This window comes from Ptychodera flava, chromosome 12 (assembly GCF_041260155.1).
Source record: "Ptychodera flava strain L36383 chromosome 12, AS_Pfla_20210202, whole genome shotgun sequence".
Taxonomy (NCBI): Eukaryota; Metazoa; Hemichordata; class Enteropneusta; family Ptychoderidae; genus Ptychodera; species Ptychodera flava.
Window position 1 is genome coordinate 7678724 of NC_091939.1, and position 27763 is coordinate 7706486.

The following is a 27763-nucleotide window of genomic DNA, read 5'->3' on the forward strand; positions in this document are numbered from 1 at the left end:
CTTTAGGACGATATGTGAAAATCGTTTGTTTTTCCATTTCAAGGCCTAAAAATGCAAGGAAACACTGATCACACTCACCCAAATTCAGCATTTTCAGGGTCTGGAATAGGATCTGATGGCACATTCAGCCAACAATTGACAAAGACAAGGAAAACACCAACTGCTAAACCAGTAAACATCTGTTGGCGAGTCACACCTAGGTCATACATTGCCTGAAGAGAAAAAGAAAGGAAAACCTTTGTTTTTCAAGATATTCTGAACAAAAATGCTATGAAACACAAATTATGCATTATTGTGCACAAAAATTTTGTGATCTATGATTTAACTTTATCATTCCATCAGCTAAAATGGATTAAATTATGATGGGAGGTTACAACATTCATTGTTGCTATCGATTTGTGTCCAGAAACATTTTACACATTGCCTTTCAAACACACGTCTTCAAAAAGATAACTGAAAAAATTTGAGATGAAAAGGTGACTACATACCTTCATGATCGCAAAGAGGATAGCAGAGGATGCATATGAACCTATACAGAGACTGATGATTGTTGACCTCTTGTTTGCAAATAAATTAGAAATCTGTCGAAAAAAAAAATTGAAGTGTCAATACAATATACTTAGCATTTGAACAATTCGTTCTATGTGTTAAGAGGAGTGCACCATTAAGTGATGGAATTAATTCATAAATGTGTAGTGCTGCTACATTCTTTGTGAGACTAGATTTGCATACGTTGAACTGAATTCTTTGTACATATATTTGCAAAATTTTCATCTTCACAATTTTCTGAATGGCAAATGACCCATAAATATGAAATGAACGCTTTAATACCGAACTAAAATCCTGGGCAAATCTAAATTGAAATTTCTCTTTGAAGAAAGTGTTGTTTGGGGCGTAGGCTGCATCAGACATTTCTCAATCGAGATTCGCAGCACGCAATCCAAGCGCTGATTAAGTCTTCGCGTGAGTAAGACGTCATAAAGAATGGAAATGGGTGTCATTCTCGAGCTCAGACAGAATCTAAGACTCAGTGAGTCAGATGTTAAGGGGCTCTCAGAACTGAATTACTGACAGTAATTGTTACAGCCGCGGGGGGCTTTAAGCTTGTCATCCGATTGAGCTAGATCGGTGATGCATTGCATATGCAGAATTCTGAAATTTGCTGCGAGTATTTCCACATCAACAGTGTTCAACAGTTTCTAGGGCGTTTTTAAATTGACAGTCAGGTGCTGATTTTTCCAGTAAGGAGAAACCCTGCCAGGCTACTATGACGTTGAAACTCTGCAAAGGTATCAAGATAGGCTCCAAGTATCAATAATTCATAAATTTGGGAAAAAATTTGTTGTCATCAGCGCTTTATGAGAAAATTTCCATCATCAGCAACCATTAATTCACACGTCAGCAACAGTGTAAAGTAATAATTTGCTGAAAATGTCACATTCTAAACGGTCAAAATTAGCTACCTGTTTCATTTTCTTTAAAACTGTGTTTTGAATACTAAAATATGCATATTTGCAGAAGATCGATCTCTAAACTAACTGCAAGACGTCAGACCTAATTTGAAATGACAGGGGAAATTAGGGTAGATCTTTCTTTCCATGACATCAAAATGAGTCATCCTTACCTGTAGTGATGTGAACAGAATGGTTATGCCCCCGACGCCGTTGCAAGCCACAGCGGGAAACAACAGCCAGGCTGAATTGTGTGGATGAGCATAGCCAAACAGAAAACATGAGACTCCAAACAAGAAACTGTAAAATTGAACAGAGAAAACACACATCAACATTTTGACAAGAGTTTGAAGTCACTTAACAGAGAAATCATTTAAATTATTTAAACAATACAACATGGGTCTGAATTTTTTGCTTTTAGCATGTATATTTAATGTTTTATCACACTATAAAAATGAACTATTAAAGTTCAGTTCATGTAGACTTATTTTGTAAATACTTTTCTGTTGGGTTCTTGGGGTCCAAGTTAGAAAATTTTTATGGGGATGGGTTTTTGCAACCCTTTTCAATTACTCTTACAAGGATGATAACATTGTGAAATTTTTGAAATACTGGGGAAAATACAAACTGAACATCATTGCAAGGGTCAATGTTTTGCTTACCAGCCTGCTATCCGGAGAATTCGAGAGCCAAACTTGTCCATAGCCATACCGATGGGAAAGGTCATTCCACTGAGCAGAAAGGAACCCACAGTGAATGCCAAGTTGAGCCTGGAATCTTGCTCGGAGCATCCCAAGTTCTCGTCATCAGCTGCCTGGCTTTCGGTGCTGTTACTCGTCTGGTTTTGCCAGACGGAGTCTGTTCCGTTGAGCCCATCAGTGCCATTTCCCAGGCCTGTGCAGAAACCGTTGCATGAACCATGAAGAAATGAAAAAAAAAAGAAAACAAGGTAAGACCAATGTTTGACTGATGTTTTTCTTTTGCCTGGACTTCATGACTTGTCGATTGACGATCATGATAACGACAGAAGAGGTTTAGAGTACTACTCATTACAGTTGTTGGTTGAAGTGGATTGCACTTAAATGCCTTAAGCCAGTAATTAACCCCTTTTTTTGTGTTTTGTTCAACCTTACCATATTGGCTAACGATACCACTTTGGTGCAAACTTCATTACTTTTTCTCACTAAAACTTTTCAGAACATACCTCATCATTTGACTCTTAAAGAACAGAACTCATAATTTATCATGGCTAAATGATTAGGCCTATGTAACACGATTTATTGCGTGCTATGTTGGTATAATAACTGTCATACATTCATAGGTATGTAGCGACTGGCGTGCATGTTATCTCAATGATATGACCATTAAGATAGTTATTTATGTGGCATGTTCACATCAGGTGATATTAGAAGTAAACAGCCATGCAGCTGTGATGCAGCCAGTCTAGGGACCACCTGTCCGGTTTTTTTTTGGAGGGGTGGTGCCTTGGCTCAAAGTTCATGCTCTCTTGTTAAATAGACAGATATGGTACATTCCAAGGTTGTGTATTTGTACTTCTCTTGTTTTGTATTTGCAGCAAACATTCAAGTACGTGTCCTACACTGCACTGAAGTTATAATTATGCTGTCAGCTGTTATCTGTTGTTCCCAGCAACACCCAGCTAGCCAGCCAGCCTAGCTATCCGATGATAACTTGAATTGACACGACCCGACACAGTTTTGGGTACTTTAAACAAAATAATGTCACTTCAAAACCATCAAGTGATTAACCATTTGTCAATCATTACCAATGATCTCACTTACGATTGATTTAAAATTTACAGTTAAATTACATTGTTGGCCAACATGTCCACGTGTTTGAACTCAAGTAATCTATCTGCAGCAATTTCTGAAAATCTGGCGACAAATCAGTTCAAAAAAAGTCTGCTGTGCCATTAAAAACTTCCAACTTACGCTTCAAAACATGAAATGAATCAGCTGGCCTTTAAACAAATGTACAGACATATTTAAGTAACCAATGATATTTACCATTGAACTTAAATTGTTATTATTTATTCAGTGCATTACTGTTCATCAAATCCTCAGATCATATTACATAATGTATTTTTGTCTCCTTTGAAGATAGGAATCACAAGATAGGGACAAGACCCAAAGAAGATTGTGTAGACACTCAGCAGATGGCGTGATGACAGTTGTTGACAGATAATATGTAAATGAGTTGGAATAAATGGCAGTTTCTTCCTCATAATAGAGGTCAAAGTTGACACTACCAAATAACATTAATATTTTGTAATAAACCTTTCTGATTGAAATGTTAAAAAATCTCAAGCAAGCTAATATCAAGTAGGCTTATATTAAGAAAACGTAACCTAAGATGTGGTTGTGTGATAATGGAAATCGATCTGGGAGGGCTATTTCTGAGGAATATGTTTTGAAAATGTGAACTTGACAAGGATTGGTTGAATATGACGATATGCTAATGACATCCCTGGAAACAAAAGTCAGAGGATTTTCAGCACTGGGCAACTGACATGAATTTTGAGGAAAATTTTGTAAATCAGCATATTTATGCCTGTATGTTCATATGTCTATAGACACTGAGGTTCATCCTGTTTGAAAGACTCCTGATGGTGGCAGTTGAATTTCAGTTTTGCCTTGGATCAGACAGTAGCTGCAGCATTGACTGACTTTCTGTGTAAATTGGATTCCAATTTATCTCAATGTATTTGTCATGAACATTATGCAGTTGAGAAAACTAGTGAGAATAAAATGGCACTGGGGTTGAGCAGTGAAAATGGACAATTCACGACAAGGATAACCAATTTATTGGATTAAAGGTCTTCTTCCTTGGGGTCTAAAGCAAAGGTAATAAAGTGAGGCATATTTATGGTTTTGCTACATGCAGAAAATCAGGTAGTGTCTAGTTGACATGTGACATGCCTTTCAGAAAGCTTGAATGTGATTGGTCAATTTGTTGCCAAGGCTTTAGCTACTTGTATATGTATCTGTTTTATAGTACCTAAGTCCACTGTTTCAATGGTACCACCTTGTCCGTTCTGCAATTTATTATCAAATGGGACAGACATTATGGTGTTTTGATCGATTTTACAAATAAACACTGAAATGCAAGGTTCAAGAAAAGGTGAGACAGCCGCGATAATATCAAAGCAATTAGGAGTATGTCTATTGTCCGACTTTAGCTCGGCCTATAATAGCTCAGCCCCAGCCAAGTGTACTATTTGTAGCTAGATAGATGAAGGGGTAGTTATGGCAACCAATTCTGGACCTGAACATTCAGAATGTTTTTATAGTCCTATTCATTAACAGTATCTCGTGTTGATGTTCAGAAATACAACCCTATGGTTCTCTTTAAAGGTCTGATTGATGCTTTAAAGGTCTCATTGATGCTGAATATCTCAAGTGTAAGGGAGATTTTTGCGTCATTTCAATTTTTTTAAAAAACCACAAACAAAGTGCTGACGCTGCTGGCTTGGATTCCTGACACCTGCCGCCTGTATGTCTCATGCCTGAATGATCACTTGTTCCGGAATGATCACTTCTGCCGGAATGATCAGTTTCTCAGATACTGTTGCTAATCAGCGCTGCACATCAAAGGCAAAACAGATCCCAACATATGCTGCGTGGTTCATCATTTGGAACTTTGCATAGAATAAGCGGATTCATTATTTCAAACGACATAGTGTTTTTTTAATATTGCAAAACAGATGACACAGTGGCTTTGTTCTTCACTAATGAGAAAAAGCAGTCAGTTACCATGGGAGATCACATCAGATGTGACTTAAAGCCCGCTTTCTTCATCTTGAAAATACACTTGAAAACAAAGTGATCTTTAAATAGGCAATACAATTCTTATCAATATCTTACTTTGCAGCACTTTTTTTCTGCTGCGGCCTATCATATCAAAATATTTATCAATAGAATTGAAACAATACCATAATTCACACAGAAGAGCCCATGCTAGGAGACAATTGTCGCTATCTATTCATTATCTTTTAGATAATACTTCTGCAAAATATTATTCATTTTCCCATAGATTTTGAAAATTCAAAACCTTCCACCATCTCAAATATCTTTTGGTTAGGTCATTAATTTGCTTCATTTTTTATGTCAAAAACTCTTCAGATATAGAGAAGGCTGAAAACACCCTTTGGGAGTGGAAATCGTTTCACTCATATAAGTTGATATAATAGTTTGACTCACTTTGAAACTGGATTTCTGTTTAACATTTAACAGATTATTCACAAAATATTTTTTCAGTTTGTCCAGTTTGGTATTTAATTCGTTCACTTCCTGTACTGGCCAGATAGCAGTGTACAATTGAAATAAACAGAAAACAATATTTATATCAAAGTTTGGTAGTGGCAAGTCTTCGAATAGCCAGCGCAAAACCCCTCAAAATAGCAACTTTTGCCTAGTAACAGCCTATAGTGACTAGTGGCTGGGATGTTCCATTTATTGAGGGGCGTGGGGAAACACCTGTCCCTGTGTTCACAAATTTGGTACGATCCACATCCGGTAATTGTGAAGGTGATTACTCTAGTTTAATATTAGTATTCAAAAGTTAACGGACAAATATTCCAATGTTGTAATTTTTGGAAATGATTGGGCCAGCTGCAGGAAGTGAAAAACAAAAATTATAATTCAACTTGAGGTATCATATTGTTCTCTAAAATAACAATTTTATCAAGTCTTAATTTGTTTATAAGTTTCAGTTCCTGCTCTTGCAATAGGCTTCTTGAACAAAGCCACATGAGCGATGGATACTGATGTAAATTTGTTCAAAATGTAATTTGTCTGCATGCTGTCTTATTCCAGCCACAATTTGATTAAATTTGTGCCTGAAATTTTCAAACTGATGAAACGGGTGGTTGCTATGATTGTACTTAAGCGGAAGATGCAAATGATTTCTGAAGATTTGACAATCATGGTGTTTGAGTTTTGAGGAAGTAAGATGAGACGCTGTGTTGCTGGAAACATGATGTAGACTGCATACAAAATGACTCTCCAGTGGAAAAAAAATCAGACCCGGAAAATGCCAAAGAGGTTTTGTATTGCTGACTTGCATTAAGGTTTTTCCTGATCGCAATCAGCGGCACCATCATCATGCATTAACTGTGACGCAACTGCAACTTGGAGATTGCATCAAGATGAGCCGACTGGCTTTTAGTGGCTTTTAGTCTACAGACTTGAGCCGCTCATAAATAATGAACTTTTCCAAATTTTGGACAAGGAAGAAGTTATGAAAATATAAAGGTATGCTTATGCACCAGTGAATATGAAGAGAAAACAGAATATTCACTACCTAACAGAGAGCACTGGCCTTCCCACCCAATCAGTTTTAGATCGTCCCACAAAGCTTTGAACAATTATTGGCTCAGACCAAAGTTTTGTATTAGAAGGGTTATGGCTAACAAAAGTAACATTGGTTAAATTACACTAGTGAAGGTCATAGGTCATTTCTTCTTATCATGATCTAAAACACCAAAAACAAGTTGAAGTTATCACTGTCTACTGACATTAAATTACAGAGCTACACTCTAATCATGAATTTCTCATTGTCGGTATGATGGCAAAGGAACGCCGAGTCTTGGTAGCTAGAATCATAGACAGTCGAAACTGTCTATTGCTAGAATTAACAGCAGGATTTTACAGTTATAGACTACATGTATAGTGTGCTTCTGTAAACTTTGAAGAAGGGATTATCATCCAGTGCAATCAATAGAATCAGACTGGATTAAATTTCTGTCAAAATTTGCATATAACTGTTACAGGTTTAAGGTAATATGCGCCTCAAAAGTGAAAGACTTAAACTTTTTGCTCAAACTTTCCTCAAGGAATCTTTCAACCACACTCTTTCAAAAATCAAGAATAACATCGGGGGCCAATGTGCAAATTTAGGTACAGTGACAAACAAATTATCTGACATTTACCAGTATTTGAAATTCAAAATGGCTGCCATCCCTGTGTTAACTCTATGAGGAAAAATAAAATTTTCGAAAAAGTAAGACCGTGACTTTTTTCTCACACCAAGACGTTTAAAATAAACCCCCACTAGTGGCAGACCAGAAAAGCACTATAAAAGTTTAAAAGTCTGAATATCTGTCCCTGAGGCGCATTCTACCTTAAAGCCTTTGGTAACTAATCTCAGTCCTTGAGATTGTCCAGCTGATAGCGTACGACAATAGCTTTTCACAAGGTCATCAACAGGCAAATGGTGAAAACAGACCAGGATGTATTGCAAACATATCTATCTACAAACCGCCTGCAAATAATCATTCATATTTTAAGATTACACACCTACTGGATTCGGTGATGAAAGGAAGATACCTGGTATCATTTGAAGAGTTAAAGACTAATTTGAAATGAAAAAAGCAAATAAACTATTGCGGTTATTGTTTAGCTTTGATTGAAAACTCCTAGAGACAATCTGGAAAAACCAAACATCTTTTCTATTCCAAACGGTTACCCACTCCTGCATCAATATCTTCCGCGAGTCACCCGATGTGCATGCTATGTAAATTTAAACAGTTTAATAAAAACCTGGCAAAACAAATACTAGAGTATACATTGTGTAATTTCACGTGGCTATGTACCCAGTACGGTACCTCTGAAACTCAAGTCCCGAAAAAAGGCACGATGTGTGTCAGAGTTCACACCTGCGCTGTCGTCCGCACACACTGGTGTTACGTCGCCAGCTGTCTACCTGCGTCAAGTCACGTACGGCCTTTCCATAAGGACCACCCCTATCTTTTTACATGGTTTCGTCAGGAAACGGCAAATTTTGATCAAATGAATGAAAAGACCTCTGGTTTATTACAAATAGAAATATCCAGCAAGTCTCCATTAAACCTCAGCATGGGTTCAGAACTCAAACAAAATCATTTTTGTTGAACTTTGATTTAAATTTTTTCATCAACTTGTGATTATTTAATTGCAAATGGACGCGAAACATACGGCAATAATAGTCTTTTTACCAAAAATGATGACAATATTTTTCGATAGAAAGGAATTAAAGCAAAAAAACGCATCGCTCTTACCGTGACAAAGGTGTCCGTAGAAATCGTCTCCTTTAAGAATGAGTAACAGAGAGCCCCATCCCAGCAGTACAGCAGAGAAAAACAGATTTTCCACGATCACTGAACTTCCAACCATCCAGTACCTCCTCTTTTGTGCTGTAGCCAAATTTGGTGCCATTTTGACGTTGGTAAGACTGAAAAGAGATGATAGATATTTTTATATGTGACGGAAAAATATCTATGCTGAAGATAATTTCGTAAAGATTTACTAGTCAAAGAAAATGCGAATTCTTTGTTGTTTTCGCGAGTGACTCTGCGTTTAATCTACGCAAGGCCTAGGAAACTAGTCGATAGGTAAGAAAATGTAAAACGTACTTTTGGATCACGGGTAGTGGTCAAATTATCAGACGCGTAAACTTCTGAGAGTTGAAGTTACATGTGCGACGCGGCAACCATTCTACGTAAGCGCGACCGTGAGTGGAGTTAAAAGTTTCTTTTAACAAAGGGTAGTAAAAGTGGGCGCTGCCCACCCCCGGTCCATATATGGACATCGCTGACGAATAGTCATGTGATGTTTGTCGAAAGTCGAGGCTGTCCCAAAGCGCGTGTCGGCGTCAACCTCGGTAGAGTAATAGAACAATGCATTTGTACCATTGTGTCATGGTCGGCCGTCGTAAAAATAGTTTTACTTCTGTGTCATAAAACAATGGACAGCGTTTATGAGCGGATGAGGGTAACCGCCAGTGCCAACCGGTTATTAAAAGAACGTGAAATAATCGAGTAAAAACCACACTATTTTCATTATTTTAATTGTAAAGAAAGCTAAAAAAAAAAGGCCGATATCCAAAATACCAGTATTCATACCTACAGACTGGACATTTTAGAGTCGTATTAAGTTAAAAAAGATAACTACATCAGTTTTAAAGAGATATATCTTGTTACAATGTTACTTCATGTATTTGCTTCCGCATTACATTGTCTCAGCAAACGTGCCATTTAATTCTTTCAGAGATAGAGGTGTTCTATAATACCCGTATGCAGATTCGTTTAGTCGGGAAAAACACTATAATAAATATTAAATAGAAGATATCTCCTGATCCTGTCTATTTCCTATCTCGCGCTGTGATTGGCTAGTGAGAAAGTTATTTTTCCCTACCCTGGCGCTGGCTGGAATTGTTCAGATGTTGTTGCCATGAGCAACCCAGTCGATGCCGGATTGCCTGGTCGAGTTCTCATGAATAATTTATCAATATCTAGTCTCGACATTATGGCATTTGTAATATCGTTATTGTTGCTGCGTAATCGATTTGACCAGTACAATGGTTTGTGAACTCAATAAAATCAGAGCGCAAAACGCTTGTATGATATTACAATTTGTGGTAATCAAGGCGGCAGTGTGAGTTGTACCTGCACAACGTGAAGCCGTATACCTAACGATCATTCTCTTCAAACAACCTTTCGTTTTACACATCCTGAAGCCCGAACGTCCGATTCACAAGTATTTTCACGATTTTATCAGTCGGGGCTGACAGAGGTTACGGTTGATGATTGGATGGGAAAAAGGCGAGATTTTGATTGGGTCATCGCCATTAGAAACTGCGTTTGAAACAAAACGATTGTCACAATTTAATCGTTTTCTGCTACAGTGACAATGGCCGGGCTTTTGCAATTTATGCTGTCGGTACACATTCTGTGTCGCAAACAAAGACAAAGGAAATTACAGAGGGAATATTCTCGGCTATTCCGCACGGAAACAATGCTATGTCTTTCTAATATCATTTAATAAAACCAACAGTATGGCTTAGTTGAAAATATCAGCTGATATCACCAAACTGCAGTTCCGCGTGGTTACAAACGCGCGGCGATTTCGAAAGACGTTGCCTCCCACGCAATGCTTGCGAAATCACATGGTTCGACCGGACTTATGACAAACAACCCCATTCATAGCATGAGTCACGCGCTCTGCGGCATAATCCATGCATATAACGTATCGCACAGTACGTTTATTGAAACTCGTGCGAAAATTTTATCAATGCTTTTGGAATTGTGTCCAAATGTTCGACTATTTCTGATGTTACCTCATCAAGCTCGGGAATATCTCCCTGCGTTTCTCAGTGAGTCCTCGCTGCAGAGCGCTTGCATATCTTTAAGAATATCATTATACTGCATAAATTTTGTCCTACCCCGATTATCGTGAAAATCACCCAGTTTCACGGCCAATTGAAACGATACTTTTTGCCAGCCACAATACAATCGTGATTTATTAAACGAAACGTTCTGTATTGATTTTGACCGGCTAACACAGTGGTTTGAAAGAAATCGGTTGGTAGTGAACCATTATCGCCTGTGCTTGCAGCGTGAGCAGGTAATTTCTTGGCCTCGATTCAAGGTACGATATTTTAAGTAACAAAAGGGGAATCTCCCACTCGCAAAAAAAAATCGACCGGCACGATTTCACCGGGGGGGGGGGGGGGGGGGGGCACGTGTTCCTCTCATCCGCCTATTTCGGCTCTTACTGGCAATTCGTGCACAATGCCTGAGATTGCACCATGCGGAGGGCGGATAAGGTGTTTCCCAATAGCCTTGCAACACACGTACGTATGCTTGCTGAAAATCGATGTCACTCACGGAATGATCGTTCAAGTAATAGCGGACGTGATGGAAAAAATGTTAACTGCGCCTTACTTATTTTATATCGGCATAGTTCACGACCGTATAGTGAGAAGATATAAAGATTATTCTCCCGTGATCACTGGTTTACTTGTAATGAAAAGCAGAGACGTCAGTCGAACTGTCATCCATGTTCGCTTTGTCTGACCATTAGCCTATCAATGATGGAGTATCACAAAGATATTCGCAAAAATAGGGAATGAAAAAGAAAACACTGTGAGGACTTACCTTATGAACGTATCAATCCAAACGGAATTAAAAGAAACTCCACGGCAAACTAAACAGAATCCCTTTCCTGAAAAGTCCTGCGAATTCGACCCACTGCTAGCTCGACTGTCGTCAGCTTGTGAGTGAAGGCCAGTTGAACAGCTGATCTAGATTACTAGCTGACGAAATCTCCCAGCTGATTCATGTTTATTCATTTCCAGTGGGTGATATGGCATTGTTCGACGAGCCAATCAGAGACCGCCATTTTCAAGGCCTCGGACGCGCCCCCGACCAGACTACTCCGGTATCGGTAAATTTCATACTTTATTTTCGTGATGTCATCTTTTCGCAAATCTTTAACAGTCAAGATAACCATTTATATGTAATTTCATTGACGTTTACAGAGCGTAAATCAAAAAAGATACTTGACGAAGTTAGTTAGACCCCTCAAAATATGCACAGCCCACCCCTTTCACGAAAGTGGTAGGAACGAAACTTGTTTGTCTCAACGGTCCGCAGTTCTGTGACAAACAGCTTTGTTTTCGCACGGTTGCGACACCGCCGAGTTTTCATTTTCGGCCGATGATGTCACGGAATTGCAAAGTATTAAAGAAACTCGACAAAAATTCTGGGATAAACGCCGAATACTGATGATAGAATTCCGCCAAGCTTGCCATACATCGGAGCAATGAACGAACCCGACAAAAAATGTGCGTTAATATAAAAATTATTGTCCATTTGCGCGCTGACCAGAGGCAGAGCAATATTTCAGGATAACGCTTTGTTTTCAAACCGTAACGTCCCTTCTCAACAAATTTTGAGTACCTTTGGGAAAATAAAATTAAATAAAATAAAATTGAACAGATCAAACAAATTTTCATTAATATTAATTTCAATTCAGTATTAATTCTGGGTGAAAGCTGCGTCGATTTTTATTACGCCTTACTAAATATCCAGAATATTGAAACTAATTCATTGCATATTTTGACCGGGGAAACATTATCTCCAGTAAAGTGTACGATGGTTGAGAAAAACAACTTTTACATAAATATTAGCGCTCACGTTCAAGGTCGGGCCACATGGCTGATTAAACAGAACTGCTGACATTGCAGTGTGATCTAGCTTCGATTGAGTTGCCTTCGCACAGCATCTTATATCAATTTCAAACGCGAAGGATTCATATCACCCTGAAAAAATTTAATTCGTGAACAGAGTAATTATTTGTGAAGAAAAATTTGCAATATATATTATCTGCAAACGGTGATAGTAGAATCTTTGTGACCTTCACATCCTTTCTGTGTCGACGGAAAAATCGGGGCGCTGCGTGCGGGGGTATTTATTTTCAGAACAAATGGCCAACGCTGTTCCTAATAAATGAAGAAGCGTCTTTTTAAGTTGGAAAGTTATGGGATTATCTTATTATGCCTTCAAAAACAATACACCATAGCCTTGACACAGATGACTCAAATTAAGGGGAAGTGTACCGTATGCGCCACTTGAGGCGATATCAGATTGATCGAAATGCTGAAGTATCTGTATCCGCGTAACTAGCGGACAGATACGTCCGAACTTTTTAATTGTACTGAATGTAGGGTAGGTACCTACGTTTGGTGAACTATATTTTACCATGGCACCTTGAAATATTTTAACGCCCAATTACGTGTCCACTTGCCAGTACCTTCTACGGCGCGGCGCTAGAGGCCTCACGTATGCTTTTTACCGTAAAAAACAGCGCTTTCAAATATTAATAGCATACGCCTGTACTGTTGGGAGGGACACATACAATGCTTATATGCAAATGAGTATGACGTCACGGAAGGAAAGCGGGTCAAGTTTGACAAACACTTTCCAACAAAACGGACGTAACAGAAAACACATATTGTTCGGCAAGTGAACAAAGGATTCTTTAAAGCCAGTCTGAAAAAAAGGAAGAAAAAATAAAAAAAGTTGCGGTTGCCTCATTCAGATTAATTTAGACGAAGCGCTCAAACGCCACCACCTAAGCCAAACAATTTTCAACGTCCGAGTTTCTCAACAACCTTCAGAAGGTTCAGTTTAATTCGCTTTGCTTCGATATTTTGGGGCCATTTTGAAGTTGTATTTCAGAACATGCTCAAAATTTTTGCTTGGTAACGCGAAATGTGCCGATCGGTAAACTTAGCTTCAGCCGCGTGTACAGATGGCATTGATAAGGTAAACGATGACATAATATTTCTGGTATCTGTTGTAAGTCTGTTGTAATGGAGTCACGGCAGTAAGTGCTAAATGTGCCAGGAACAAAAACTGAGTGCGCGCGCGGACTAGTCTGACAAAGCCCATTAGTTGGATACAGCTGACGCTGATGCCTTTGCACAGGGGGACTATTCCAGTGAATTGTCGACTTAGTAAATTGGTTTGCTCTAATGATGGTAGTGATCTAATTCGTATTAGCTACATGTAATATTTGTGGGAAAATATTATACTCTCAGTGGGAACTTTGATGATTTGCCAACTTAATATTAACAGCTGAGGAATATGCCTTCCCAGTATTTTCTACGATTAAGATGAAAATTCGTACATTCTCCAAAGACCTCACTTTTGGATCTAACGTCCTACGTAGCTCAGACTTTGAATACACAAGTGGACGGACAACAGAATTCTGCGAATTCATTGCAAGAAACTATCTTTGTGCTGAATCTTCAAAAATATGAACACGGTCGTATACCCCGTACTCCATCACATAGTTATCATATACGGCACATAATTAGCCAGCAGGTAGGGTCTTTGTCCACTGGCACCAGCTTTGGGTTGTCAGGACGCGTCGATTCACGACGTTTTATATTAATAATTGTGCCAGGCACAATCGTAGACAATCTCATTTCCATCCTCCTTCCCTAATATTTTCACTTGGGGGGGGGGTCGAACTTTGTATTAACAATTTTTCCTCTTGGTTAAACACCCTTCTGGTCAAATGGTTCATCCCTGATTTTTTAATATTTGGCATCATTAAAAAACTTCGGTGAAAATATGTCAGAACACTGATACATGCAATGACTATCGATAACACGTATCCAACCCCGCTTACATAAACAGCCGCTGCGTGACATAATTTCTACTGAGATGTAATATGGCAAACGACCGTGCTGACAAATTGTTGTGTGTCGCGTCATGCCGGTGTTTCATTTGATATCCTAGTGAGGCTGATTTTTAAACTTAAGGTAGAACGCGCCTCCGGGACAGATATTCGCACTCGAAAACTTACAATTCTTTTCTGATATACCACATATGGGGGTTCATTTTAAAACGCTTGGTGTAAGAAAACTTTTCACCGGCTTAGTTTTTCGAAATTCGAAAAACTGTATTTTTCTCCGTCGAGTTAATACAGGGATGGCGGCCATTGTGAATTTTAAATACCGACAAATCTTGGGTTATTTGTTTCTCTAGTACCAAAATTTGCACGGTGAACCCCGATTATTATTTTTGATTTTGAAAGAGAATTATTGAAAGATTCCTTGAGGAAAGTTGAGCAAAAGTTTAAGTCTTTCACTTTCGAGGCGCATATTACCTTAATTTTATATTCTAGTGAAGACCGATATTCTAGTGGGGCTGATTTCTAAAACATAAGACACGGCATACAGGAACACTCAAATTGGTGATTTTCTCCTCGGGTCTGGGTTTAGAGAGCTAATCTCGCCATACTTGAGCGTTTATTTAGCGATAATAGCTAGTGTGCGGCAATAAAAGCTGCTCTAAATACATTCCAAACGCAAATCCAAGCATCATTGGATTAGTGGTGATTTGAAGGTAGGAAAAAGGGCTTTGCCATGACCTGGTTTCTAATGACCTATAAGTTTATCAACTTTAACAACTCCAAAAGATCATTAATAAAGCTGACCCTACCACGATCAACACACAAAGTACTGACTTTGAAAATTCAAACGAGAGGAGGTGCTATATATGCTGACTGGGAGGTCATAATATTCCATTGAATTTTTACTCTAACCAACATCTCAACAATCATAATTATCACAGCCTACAACTTTCATGCTATTATATTAAGAATATGCCATCAGTTATCGATCTATTAACATTGTCAAACCAAGTTTTCAAAACAAACTGACATGTCGGTTAGTGTTCTCAGGTCGCACTGAAGGTGCGCTGGAAATTACCTGTCGAACAATGCACGATCAGTTTAATGTACAAACTGTGTACATACCACCCTTTCAAAACTGAAATACCCGTTGCAAGTTAATCAACCGGATACTGCGAATAGCACGGGCATATTTTTCGACAGGCGTATGTTGGTGTATACGCGACGTTTTGCACGTAAACGTCTAGCAGGCTTCAAATACTAGTGTCCCGTTGGTGATACATTCTCGTCCTTACCCATGTTTTTGCTTTGAGCACGTCGCAGGTTTGAAACTGAACGGAGGATCGTGCCTTTCATTATCGAATGAGGTCAAACTGAGGTCAGTGGTACAACCACAGGGTTTAGACGGCGGTCAACTTTTCTGGTTAACTTAAGTTACAATTTTACTAGCGGTGAAATTAACGACTGACGAATGGTGCTGTTCTATATTCAAAGGTGCAGTGACGTGCCGTGCCTTTAACTTTTCAAATATATCAACCCGAAAAGTGTATAGAGTGTGCCACCATATATGGGCGGTTTGATGACGTCACAAACGTCATATTAAAAATTGAACTTTTTACGACTTGATGTGGCAATATATTTGAATAACTCTATTTGAGTGAAAAAAACTTCCGCAAATTTTCATATGACGAAACAAAGGACACGGTGACAAAGTTTCGTGCGGCATTTTTGTGTGCTCGCACACGGTCCTATGACGGAGAGACCGCAGCCCGCAGAAGTCTAGTCCAGACGTCTGAATATCACCGCGTCGCCTTGGCTATGGAGCTATGGGTCGAGCAAAATCAGAGTATTTTTTACAACGCTCAGAAAAGCAGCGATTTCATTGTCAGCATGCCGAACGAGGTTATGTATAAACGTTAAACATTCAGAGGTAGATATGAAATCGTTTTCTTCACCGAATTCAGACCTTGTTTCCGTGTTCTGTTAACACGTCTTTATTGTCAACCATTATAGCTGGACCAAACTATAACACGATTGTTGGAAACACCTGAGAGTAGGTGCGGGGGAAATTGTTCTTTTCTTGCTGTGACCAAAGAAACGGAAAACTTGTATGAGTAAAGGCCTTAATTTTGACGCTATGAAAACAAGTTTAAAGCTGGCTAGCTTTAAAGTAGACGTGAACATGTTAACCCCACTGAGTAAAGACAAAGGTTTGAAATGAGGAAGTCGATGCGAAGGAATGACAAGCCATTGAATGATTAAATCATAGCTCTGAAATAGGGCTGACAAGGAACACGGTAATTCATGATTTATCTCTGTTGCGACACAATGGAAAGCTCATTGAAAACCGAACGTTTATTCAAGGACTTTCTGTCTGTCACTTTGACGATAACGACAAGCTTTATTGTAAAATTTTATGGTGTCATCGAGAAATCCTTATCGGGTAGCCCGGTAGCGATATCTCGATGCACATACGACACCCATGCCGTCGATCGGCGGTACGCTTCTGTCGTCCAACAGGTGTTCACGCGCCGAGACACGCTACAACAGCACGGCTGAAAAGGGGGTCACTTCGGGTATGAATGCCGTCACTTACGAAACCTAAAAATTTGGAAAACCCCAAAATTCCTATCGACACGCTTTTCACACACGTGGCATAAATTGTATTGGACGCTGTCTGTCAATTTCTTATCGTACGATTTATTAATGTTAATCTGGATTTGAATGCGGGGACTAATGGGACGCGTTGGGTGACACGTATCTTAATTAAGTCGCGTGTCCAATATTTAAAATATATACAAGTATTAGCCAATTGTTGAGGACGACTTATCAAAGTGGTTTGGGCGTGCAAGCGTCTGCGATGATGACATTGCCAACTTTAGCATTGTTGGCGTGTCAGGGCTTAACTTATACTAGAACTGCATTCGACGATATGTCGCTGCCAGCGACGTTTGGAAGACTTCAACGGGAACTCGAATTTTCTCGTAGTTAACTGACATTGTTACCGTGGTTACCCGATATCCCAATAATTCAAATGCGACAGCTTCTGTCCCCTTCACGTCTGACTTTTCACGACGGGACACGTACCACACGATCGCTGTAACAAAAGCCAACCGGCCTTCTTGATTCAACTACTTTACCGATCCCCTAAACTGGTTTCGGCCCATACGTTTGAAACTTTTCAAACACCTTATGCATTTTTTTACTTCATGTATGATTTTATGATATTGACTATCGCAATTTTTATCTATGGCGTATGTGTCAACTGCAGACGTGTTGGCTGTATGGGGAAACCCAGTCTCGGCGATGCCGAAAGATTACGCATTCCTACATCAACACAGTGGTCCAATTTACAGGTTATACAAGTTGCACGGCCAGTCTGTACTGTCACCGACGCATCATCAAGAAAAAGGTCGTGATACATATCCTTGTTTTACCTATTTTCACAACTATCCCAGCGGCAGTAAAACGGTTTTACCAACGCACTATGAAGATAGAGCAAAACTACCTGTTGAATGCATTTACAGGGCCAAGAACTAAGTTTTAATACTACTTGTGTTGCGGAGCTACGCGTCAAGTGGCCAAAATACTTATCAATACACAACCTCTTCTTGGCCGAGAAAAAAAATTATGATTCAAGTACGGATTTTTTTTTGAGAGTCGAGATGTTTATGATCTCTAATTAATAGAGTATATCATAAACAACCATTAAACTCTGTACAGAAACGCACATTACAGTGCAGTGTTTTCGAACCACTTCTATGGATGGGGGAGGGGGTGGGGTTATGTTGGATTATGCAAACGATACGCACTTCACACCTTAATAGGGTCTCGGACAAAATCACAGAACATGAATTTATCGTAAGATTTCACCACAGTCCTCGGAGGGGCTGTGATTTCCCCAAATACAAACAATTAAAATTAAAGAGGCGGGTACGGGTTTGTTTATCAGCTTTTTACCTCGGAACAAATTAACTGGACAAAGCTTTCAAAAGAGAAGAAAGGACAACCACCGAGCATAAATAGTCAATGCAGACAAACACTGATTCAAGAACTGGGCATTGACGACTTCAAATTTGAATAAATATTGAGTGAGTGCCCGTCGCTTCCAAGACAGACTACGGTTTCCCCGCCATATTATTATGTAGGTCACTTCTGAGGGTCAGATCCACAGATGAGTTCGTGCCGAGTGTATCTCAATTTGATAAAGTGTTATCAGAACCTCTGAAAAGACAGTGATGTAATCCATCTTGACATAACGGTCCACCTTTTGTTACTAAAAGCATAGATTAGCGATTGTTCTGATAGCGGAAAGGCACGTTCAACAAGTCATTTATCGACGGATAACGGAAAGGGCGCGAGCAATCAAGGTCATTGGGAAAAGCTCAACGACAACCGCATTGTGTTTGTTTCAAGGGGCAAGGTCACGGTCATTTGAATCGATTTTGAGGGTAAACTTTGTATACTTTTTTATTGTTACGTCAGTAAGCGATTTATATATTGTTCAGCATTTTCAAATACTTTGAAAGTTGAGAAGTGTACAAGCCCCACCTTAAAGCCCTACTAGTAATACGAGACAGAGTGCAAAAAGAAACGGTTAATTTTTTAACGTGTTCATGAAGGATCTGCCTGTGAGCTAGTCAAGTCAGGGTCCCTCTAATGCTTGCATGGCTCATAACATCGTACAGTGCATGTCTGATTTAAGACAATATTACAATAGGACAAAGAACATTACAGAAATAACAAAACAGGAGTTGCAACCCTTAAGATGAGATGTGTACCAACAAAAAGGTTAGTATGGAGAATAATAAGGCATTTAGCGTGGATGATGTCATTTCCTGGCTAGCTAGGTAGGTTTCTCAATGTCGTCTGTTCATCTTCCTGAAGCTTTGATAATGGTTGCCTCTGACCTCAAAACTTTTGGAAATTGGGTACAGGGACACCAGATGACATTTTATCACTGATAAAATCTCACTGAAAAGATCACATTGGGATTTTTTTGTGATGTAATTTCTCATGGAACTGCACTGAATGACATATGTGACGAAGCTATATGGGGGAGGGGAAAACGAGTTACATATTGTTGGATAGGTTTTTGGTGTAGAGGAGTGGTCATTGTGGAAGTTGCTGTGTAGCACTGCTGCAACAGATTTCAATATTATTGGTGGATGGACTGGTGAACCCATTAAAGAGGGCTGTGAATGTGACGGACAAGCTGATATAAAGATTGTTCCTAGGTGGAACTAAAAACATAGGGCCAAAGTCCCTGAAGCTACTATAGACATGGATACAAAATTAAGTATTTCCTGACTGTATGAAATTATCTCACTAAGGTCATCCTAGGGACTTGTAACCAAATATTAAAGCTGTCTGACCAGCGGTTTGAAAAAACCAAGCAACTCAACAGTTGACAGAGCTCTGCTGTGTTATGTAGAGAATAACCTTTTGTGACACATGTATTGATGAAGAAGGTGGATATCTTTAATAACTCATTTCAGGATGGCCTGACCAAAAATGGAAAAAAATTCCTTAAAAATACACATTTGCATATTTCATCACTATTTTAACAAACCTAAGTTGGGTTATCCCTAGGGACCTGTATACCAAATAACAAAGCTGTCTGACCAGTGGTTATGAAGAAGATTTTTTACCAAAACGCCTTTTTTGGCGCTAATTTGCATATTTTGAACAATATCAAAAAATTAATAAAAAATAGTTTCTCAAAATCATATTTTATCAACCCAACAAATATCAAATCAGTAAGTACTGCAGCTCTCAAGATATTTGAGTGGACGGACGCCTCACAAACGGACATACATACATTACATACAGACTGACGGTGGACGCTGGACGGATACCCATCCCAATAGCTTCTATAGACTATATTAGTCTATAGTAGCTAATAAACGAGAGTTAATTACATTCTAATTAAAGAATTAAAGTAAACAAGCCTTTCTTCAATCAAGATTTACGTCATAAAAAAACAGCATATCTGTCAGGTTATAAAGAATCTTGAGCTGGTTATCTTATCTTTTAATATCAGTATTTTCATCCTATTAACCAAGCACATTTTAACTTTCAAATTAACATTGTAAGTAAGCTCTGTTGAATAAGTTGAGACTCTACGTACTCAGAGAAAGCACACTGAAGAGACAAATGTTTGAAACTTAAGAAGTTCAAGGTCATCAAAAGCATTATAAGGAATCATGTAACACTTTCATTGCACTGTTTACACAGATTGCATAATTGCTATAAATAGCACATGAGGAATCTTACAGCCCAGCTTTACCATAAAAACCCTATCACTTTGACCACTCTTTTAATTGACCACTCTATTTTTTCCTCAAAAAGTAATTTTATTTTATCCTTACCAAGTCAACCATAAATGGAAATTAGAACTTTCTCTATCTCTATTTATTTGACCACCCTATCATGACAAACTATTATGAGCAATTTCTTTAGATAACATACAGGCACAAAGGCACAATAATGACAGTTCAGAATATTCAAAGTTGGGATTCAGGAAAGTTGCCTTTACATGTTTTAATCCTCCAAGATGGTAAGCATTCCACAATGAACTGTCAAAAAAAGTTGAACTTTCTGATAATTCCACACTAAAATTATTTTGGCTTTGATGATTTCCTAATTAATTCAATTATTTAAAATCATATTATTTTTTTCTGGGTGAATTGATAGGGTTTATACAGTACAAGAATTACATACAATGTAAGTCAAATTTGACCAAAAATGACAAAAAAATTCCTTAAAAATACACATTTGCATATTTCATCACAATTTAACAAACCTAAGTTGGGTTATCCCTAGGGACCTGTATACCAAATAACAAAGCTGTCTGACCAGCGGTTATGAAGAAGATTTTTTACCAAAAACGCCTTTTTTGGCATTAATTTGCCTATTTTCAACAATATCAAAAAATTCAAAAAAGCAGTTTCTCAAAATCATATTTTTCATCTACACAACAAATATCAAATCAGTAAGTACTGCGGTTCTCAAGATATTTGAGTGGACGGACGCCTCACAAACGGACATACATACATACATACATACAGACTGACGCCGGACGGATACCCATCCCAATAGCTTCTATAGACTATAGTCTATAGTAGCTAAAAAACTAAAAAATTTACCAGTTTTTATGAATTTTTAAGTATTTTTTGGATAATTTTGGACCAAATGGACATCACATTCCATTGGCTACAGTTTTTCATCATAATTCTGGCAAAAATCTGAAAAATATTGACCAAGGTACATTTTGTAAAGGCATCGAAAATTGCATTTGGCACTCAAAGGGTGAAATAGCTGGATATTGCACACATCATCTTAGCTTGCAGTGAGTTTCTGAATGGGCTGTGGACTATTATTATCAAAAACAGGTGTGATGGCAATATCATTGATATTCAATATGTCATGTTTATCATGGAAACTTTGTATATGTTTTATTCACATTTTGAAATGCTTTCTTAAAAATCTGTTCATATGTCCAAACAATCTATTTCAGCAAGATATCATGGCTGGGAAAAGTTCCAATCATAATGCCCTCCTCAGATTATTGCATTTGCGGCCTTATGTTTAGGGGAGGGGTACGTGGGCAGGTTGGTTTGAGGAGTAAAGGCCATGAGTTATATTTGCTGTGTGCACATTTGAATATCCAAGCTGTTTGAGTCATATCGAAAGATCATTGACTCAAGGAAGTAGTCTATGAACCGAGCAAATTTAACACATTGCACTGCCTGACTCAAGGAAATTTGAAGAAATTTCTAACTTCACTGAAATGAGTTGAGCAATGTCACAACTCAAAGGGCACCCTGCTTGGCCACAATGATGTCAAGGTGACCGGAGTAGTGAGGACATCTCCAAGGAGATGTCCGATAAGCGGTCAGTTCCTTCCTCTGACCTTTCCAAGAGTATCCTGTTCCATGATAGCCTCTTTGAAGAATGAATGTAATAAAGGAAAATCGTGCTGATGCATGCATTTTTTTCGGGGGGGGAGGGGGTGGAAGAGGAATAGGATTGATAAAGCTTGTTGGCCCAGCACCTTGAACTTTCAGCTGTTACGGTCTTTTTAAGGTTGTAAATGTATCCATGGGCATGTTTACACTCGAAATAAGGTTAGCGCAGATGTCACAAGAATAGTCAAACTCTATCCATCAAGTTTAAGTGGGGAGGTTGGGGGTGGGGGACCAAGACTGTCAATGGAGCTATAACATTGTACAAAATGAAATTCAACAACTTTCTCTGTTCATAAACTCTACAACTCCCAGCCTAAATGCTGAATATCTGGCCATTTGATGTTTTCATTGAAGCGGTAGTGGAGTGTTAACAAATCAAGTCAGAGCCGAACACTGCATACAGAGGGTCAGATCTCACAAAAGAGAAACTGACCTATAGCTATCCTGTCCGTCACTGGGTGCAGCTCTCTCCGGTAAACAACGGGGAAGTGCCGGAGATCAGGCGATGCCTAGACTCATTGTTTCTGAAACTGAATGTACGTAATGTCATGTCGGTTTCATCGTCGATGACAAAATCAGCAAATTCTGCATCACCTTTCAGTCAGATCCTATTGTCCGGTTGAACCCACGGACGGAGAAGTGGAGCACACAGGTCAATGGTTGTTTTTTTCGGAAAACTTCTCCCAAAATCTATCAACATAACAATGGGAACTGGACAATGGATGTCTATCAGTTCCTTTCAGCTAGTACAATTTCATCCACAGACATGTATTCTACATACTGACTTCATCATTGACGCAACAACGCTTTGATATTGCTTTGAATTTTCCTTTGATAATATTTTTTATACTTTTTTTTCGGTGAAGTCAACATAAATTATCCTGACGGAAAAAATGACACTTTACATGCTGTACCAAAGCATTAGTTTCTCTTGAAAATTTTTGTCAACTTAATTTATTTCGAGATAAGGTTAATAAAAAATTCTGCCCCTGTGACATCAGTAAGTCTGTAAATGCCGGTCAGAAATTCACTAGTTGACCAGGGCAACATGATTAAAATTCACCAGTCAGATCCAACTTAGTGGTAAATAAGTGAGGGAAAAGTGTTTCCTTCAGAATGGGACAAGAGGAAAATCCTGTAAACTGGGGTTTCCATGTTTCCTCCATGATCTTGTTGTCATTCCCATGTTCTGGATCAACCAGCGAATGTGTATTATGGAATTGTATGATGTGGAATGCATGCAAAACAGTCTAGCTTGCCTAGTTATGTAGTATTGTCATTACCATTTTGTCACATACTGGTCTTGGTGATCATCAGATACAAAATACACCGGCTAATCTGTGGAGTATCTAATGGAATCCCATATCGGCTCACCTAAGATAGCATACAATAGAACAACGCTCTGGCTCTACTCCTGCCACTGTAAAATCATTAATTTTCACATGGATTTAAATTTAACTTTATTGATTTTTGAGCCAGTTTCAACCAAGCTTGAAATTCACTGATTGGCCAGCAAAAAAAAAAAGGAATTTATTGTTAATTAACAGTTTCACAGGGATTAAATTTTATAACAGCGGATTTCGTGTATTTGACAAAATAAGCAACATTAAATCCGGATGGATTCTGTAGTTATGCTTAACAGTATGTAGCTCAAATGACAACCAAACTGGCTAAATGCAACTACTTTAGCTGGCTCACTCCTTCATATTCTAAAACAAACTTTTAAGATAATCCCCACTTTTGTCATGCCTTACGATAACCCCTGATGAGTGGATGATGTTTGTGTTTGCAAGAATCCAATTTTGTTATCAGCCATCCTAAAATTAATCTTAATTCGTGTCTGATTAGATTCATAAACCTTACCCTCCTCAGCAAGGCTGGATCGGTGACAAGGTTCAATCTTTTGTCATGTTGATTTTTTGCTTTGTTCGATACGCCAGTTGCATTTGAAAAATTAATATTCATGAGCTGTTAATATTAATGAAAAAATCTTGGTTCCCTCATGCCAGATTTCCGTTTCTTTCTCAACAAAAAAAGAAATCGGGGGTTGAAGCAAGTTTTGAAAATGCATGAGTCATGGCCATCCTTAGTAGTGTGTAGAAATCTCTGGGGCAGAAATAAAATTGAAATGGTCTACTGGTAATTTTACATCATGTTGAAAAATTTCGACAGAAAAATATCAAAGTATGCTCTTAAATTACACCAGTTAATGAAATATTAGAAATACTTTTGAGTCACATATTTAGGTTGGTAATGGCATCATAGCAATGCTGTGTACTACAGGCACTGTTGACAGGGATGCAGGCACCATTGTATGTAAATGAGCGGTTCCAGTACAGCTGACATTTGCATATTCATGAAGGAGCTTACAGAGACTTGTTTGTTTCAAGCAACCTTCCTGAGATTTCACGGTCAATTGTTGTGGGGAAAATTAGAGCTCTGATACAATAGGATAATTAGACGCTATGGTTTTCAAGGTTGATTCTTTAATGATGGACTTTCCTTAATGATGGGAGAGTACGAACCCTTTAATTTCTGCTGATATCCACAGTACTGGGCATGAAATCTGTAACTCCAGTTTTGGTGACTGTTATTGTGTCCTAATAACCCAGAAAAAAAATTGTCAGAGAAACATTTATAATTATACTTTCAAATTATGCATACTCTCTTTAAACATGAAATATACCTGTCGGTTCTAAGTAAGGAAAGAGGAAAGCAAGTATGGAATACGCAGGGGAGAGAATTTTTCCACCAAATTCAGAATTTCAACCATTTCACTGAAAACAAGAGCGTTTCAACGACCAACCTGGATAAGCGGAGAAAAAACCCTGAAAGTTTCATCAGCTTTTTTGCTGTTGTTACATTTGATTACATTTGATTCAAGTGAAGAGGCACTGTGAAAAGCATGAGCTGTGCTCCGTTCTTTTGAAATCTGAGAGGAAGTTACAAAGTTATCATACCAACTTGATTACTTTGACAGCTTGAAACTGCTGACAGCATGTAATGTTACTGTGTGAGCATGTGGCAAACAACTGTGATTTTCTTCATAAGAATTATCACCTATGATATATAGCATTGTAATATTGCATAATAATCTATCACATACAACCATCATATTACAACTTTGAGATCTCTGTCTCCCAATCACGTTGTTGTAAAACACTGATCAGTGGTGCAGCATATAGTATATCATAGGCAGTATTTAAGCAATAAAGCACACCCAGCGATGGTATACCACGAGATTTTCACCAGTTCACAACATATATGCACGAGCGATAGTGAATGCATATATGAAGTGAACTGGTCAAAATCGAGTGGTATACCGTCGCTGGGTGTGATTTATTGCTATTATATCATAACAGTATATTGAAATTCTGGCGTGGAACGTCATAAACAGATTTTTGCTTAAGCTGAGAGCTCACGCGTATGTCAGCCGTGGTTTATCGCCAATATACCACGGTTCTTTTGGCATCTCGGCCAATCAGATCGCAGTAATTGCACCATCAATATACTGGTATGATATAATATATATTATTGCCTGAATACATGGGTTAATGTGCCCGAGAGCAGATGACAATTTGACCGATGCCAGGAGGGCAAATTGTCTCTTGCTGCGAGGGCACATAAACCTATGTATTCAGGCAATAATATTTTCATTACATGCCTCTCCATAGTTCACGCTATATGACATCTAGTTACATGCACGGCATTTTCAAACAATTTTACCATAATCTACCAGTATCTAATAGTGGTGCGGCATGGCAAACCCATTGTGCATTTTGTGATAAAAGCACCAAACTTGGCTCAAATGTGTCTTAATATGTGCTGAACAAATTCAGATACCGAGCCACTGAAAATCTACCGAAGCGTTGCCATGGCAACCGTTTTTCAAAATGGCTGCCAGACAGGTATTTCTCACCTAGTAAATGTCAACTGCAGAAGTTTTTGGGTAACTTTAGGTTGGATATTTTCAATAAGAAACTGTGAAAAGAGTTATTTGAAAAGTCTTTTTAATTTTCTTCACCACCTGACTTGTTAAACGGGTAAATACAGACAAAAAACACAATTCTTATGCATAAAATGCAGGGTATTAGATCCTATAAAAGGATGACGCTTTGTCAGCAGTCAAGATATGTTAGGCCGTGGGCTAGAGGGGTCTACTTGCACCTCCAGAATAACAAACCTGTCTTTGTAGAAGCCTTGGGATCCCTAGAATACGAAATAGAATTTTGACAGAAAGAATATAGGGATGCAATAACTGTTATGATCGACTTTTGAACGGTACTGCAAAATAACCATTTTGCTCCCCCCGTGCAGTTTTCTTGTAGTACTTATAAGTCATCTGCAAAGTTTTTTATATATAACCTGACTTGTCGGATACCATTAGAATGGAAATTTATTCCTCTTTAAAATGACATATGTAGTATGCAATATCTTCGATAGATTTTTTATGAAATGGGACCAAAACTTACCCAATACCCAAAAAAATCTGAAATTCTACCACTGTTTTTACCTTGGCATAACACAAAAGGCAATGCTTTGTATGACATCTGTTTATTCAGACTTTTGATAGGAAAAATATTGGGATGCTATAGGTCTACCGGTCATACTTTGAAGGGTACCGCAAAATTACAGTATTGCCAACTCGCATGCATTTTTGATAAAACCTGTCTTCTTGTAAGTCATCTGCTGAGCTTATTTTTTTACATAACCTAGCTTGAGGGCTAACATTGGAAAGGGATTTTATTCTTCTTTTTGATGACATATTTTAATATGCAATATCTTCCATAGCTTTTAAAAAATATGACAAAACTTACCCTATACCCCAAACTTTATATTGCAAATTACTGTCACTACGCTTATCTCACAATTCTACCAATTTTTACCTAAACATATTAAAAGGGCAATTCTCTGTGTGAAATCTGTTTTATTTGCTACGGAGACATATGATAATATGAAAGAGACTTTTAACAGAAAATATTGGAAAAGGGAACTGTAAAGTCAAAGTATTGCGAATAGCACCTTGTTAAACATCAAATTCTACCATTTTTAACCTAGACATATAATAAAGGGTAATGCCTTGTATGAAGTGTTATGTAGGTCATTTCCCCCACACTCATCATGACCTGAGTTCAATTAGTCTAGAACATTCCCAAGGTCACTGCCCTTGATGACCTCACAACCTTGAATTCAATTAGTCATGTTTGGAATGTTCTGGAAAGTTGATTAGTTGTGTAAGGGAGATAATTTTAGAACAGTAATTAGCATGTCAATAAAAGTTCTAGATTGTTCTTACATGCCTTTATAAAAGGGACGTGCACAGCTTCCAGTCAGACTTTTGGGATCGTGTCTCTTGTGT

At 38.3% G+C, this 27763-nt stretch overlaps 1 protein-coding gene across 2 annotated transcripts in view; it reads right to left on the reverse strand.

Moving 5' to 3' along the window:
- The window catches only part of LOC139144864 (large neutral amino acids transporter small subunit 4-like), an 18495-nt gene extending 6900 nt beyond the window's left edge, over positions 1 to 11595 (reverse strand). The window contains exons 1-6 of one of the 2 annotated variants that reach the window (XM_070715680.1): positions 11386 to 11595; positions 8509 to 8681; positions 2114 to 2345; positions 1625 to 1751; positions 489 to 581; positions 79 to 212 (exon numbers count right to left, since the gene is read on the reverse strand). In XM_070715680.1, the coding sequence (XP_070571781.1) occupies positions 79 to 212; positions 489 to 581; positions 1625 to 1751; positions 2114 to 2345; positions 8509 to 8665 (743 nt within the window). In that variant the 5' untranslated portion in view covers positions 8666 to 8681; positions 11386 to 11595. Of the gene's footprint in view, positions 1 to 78; positions 213 to 488; positions 582 to 1624; positions 1752 to 2113; positions 2346 to 8508; positions 8682 to 8862; positions 9058 to 11385 lie in introns of those variants that run through there. The other variant, XM_070715681.1, reaches the window with a different exon arrangement.
- Between the last annotated feature and the right edge of the window lie 16168 nt (positions 11596 to 27763).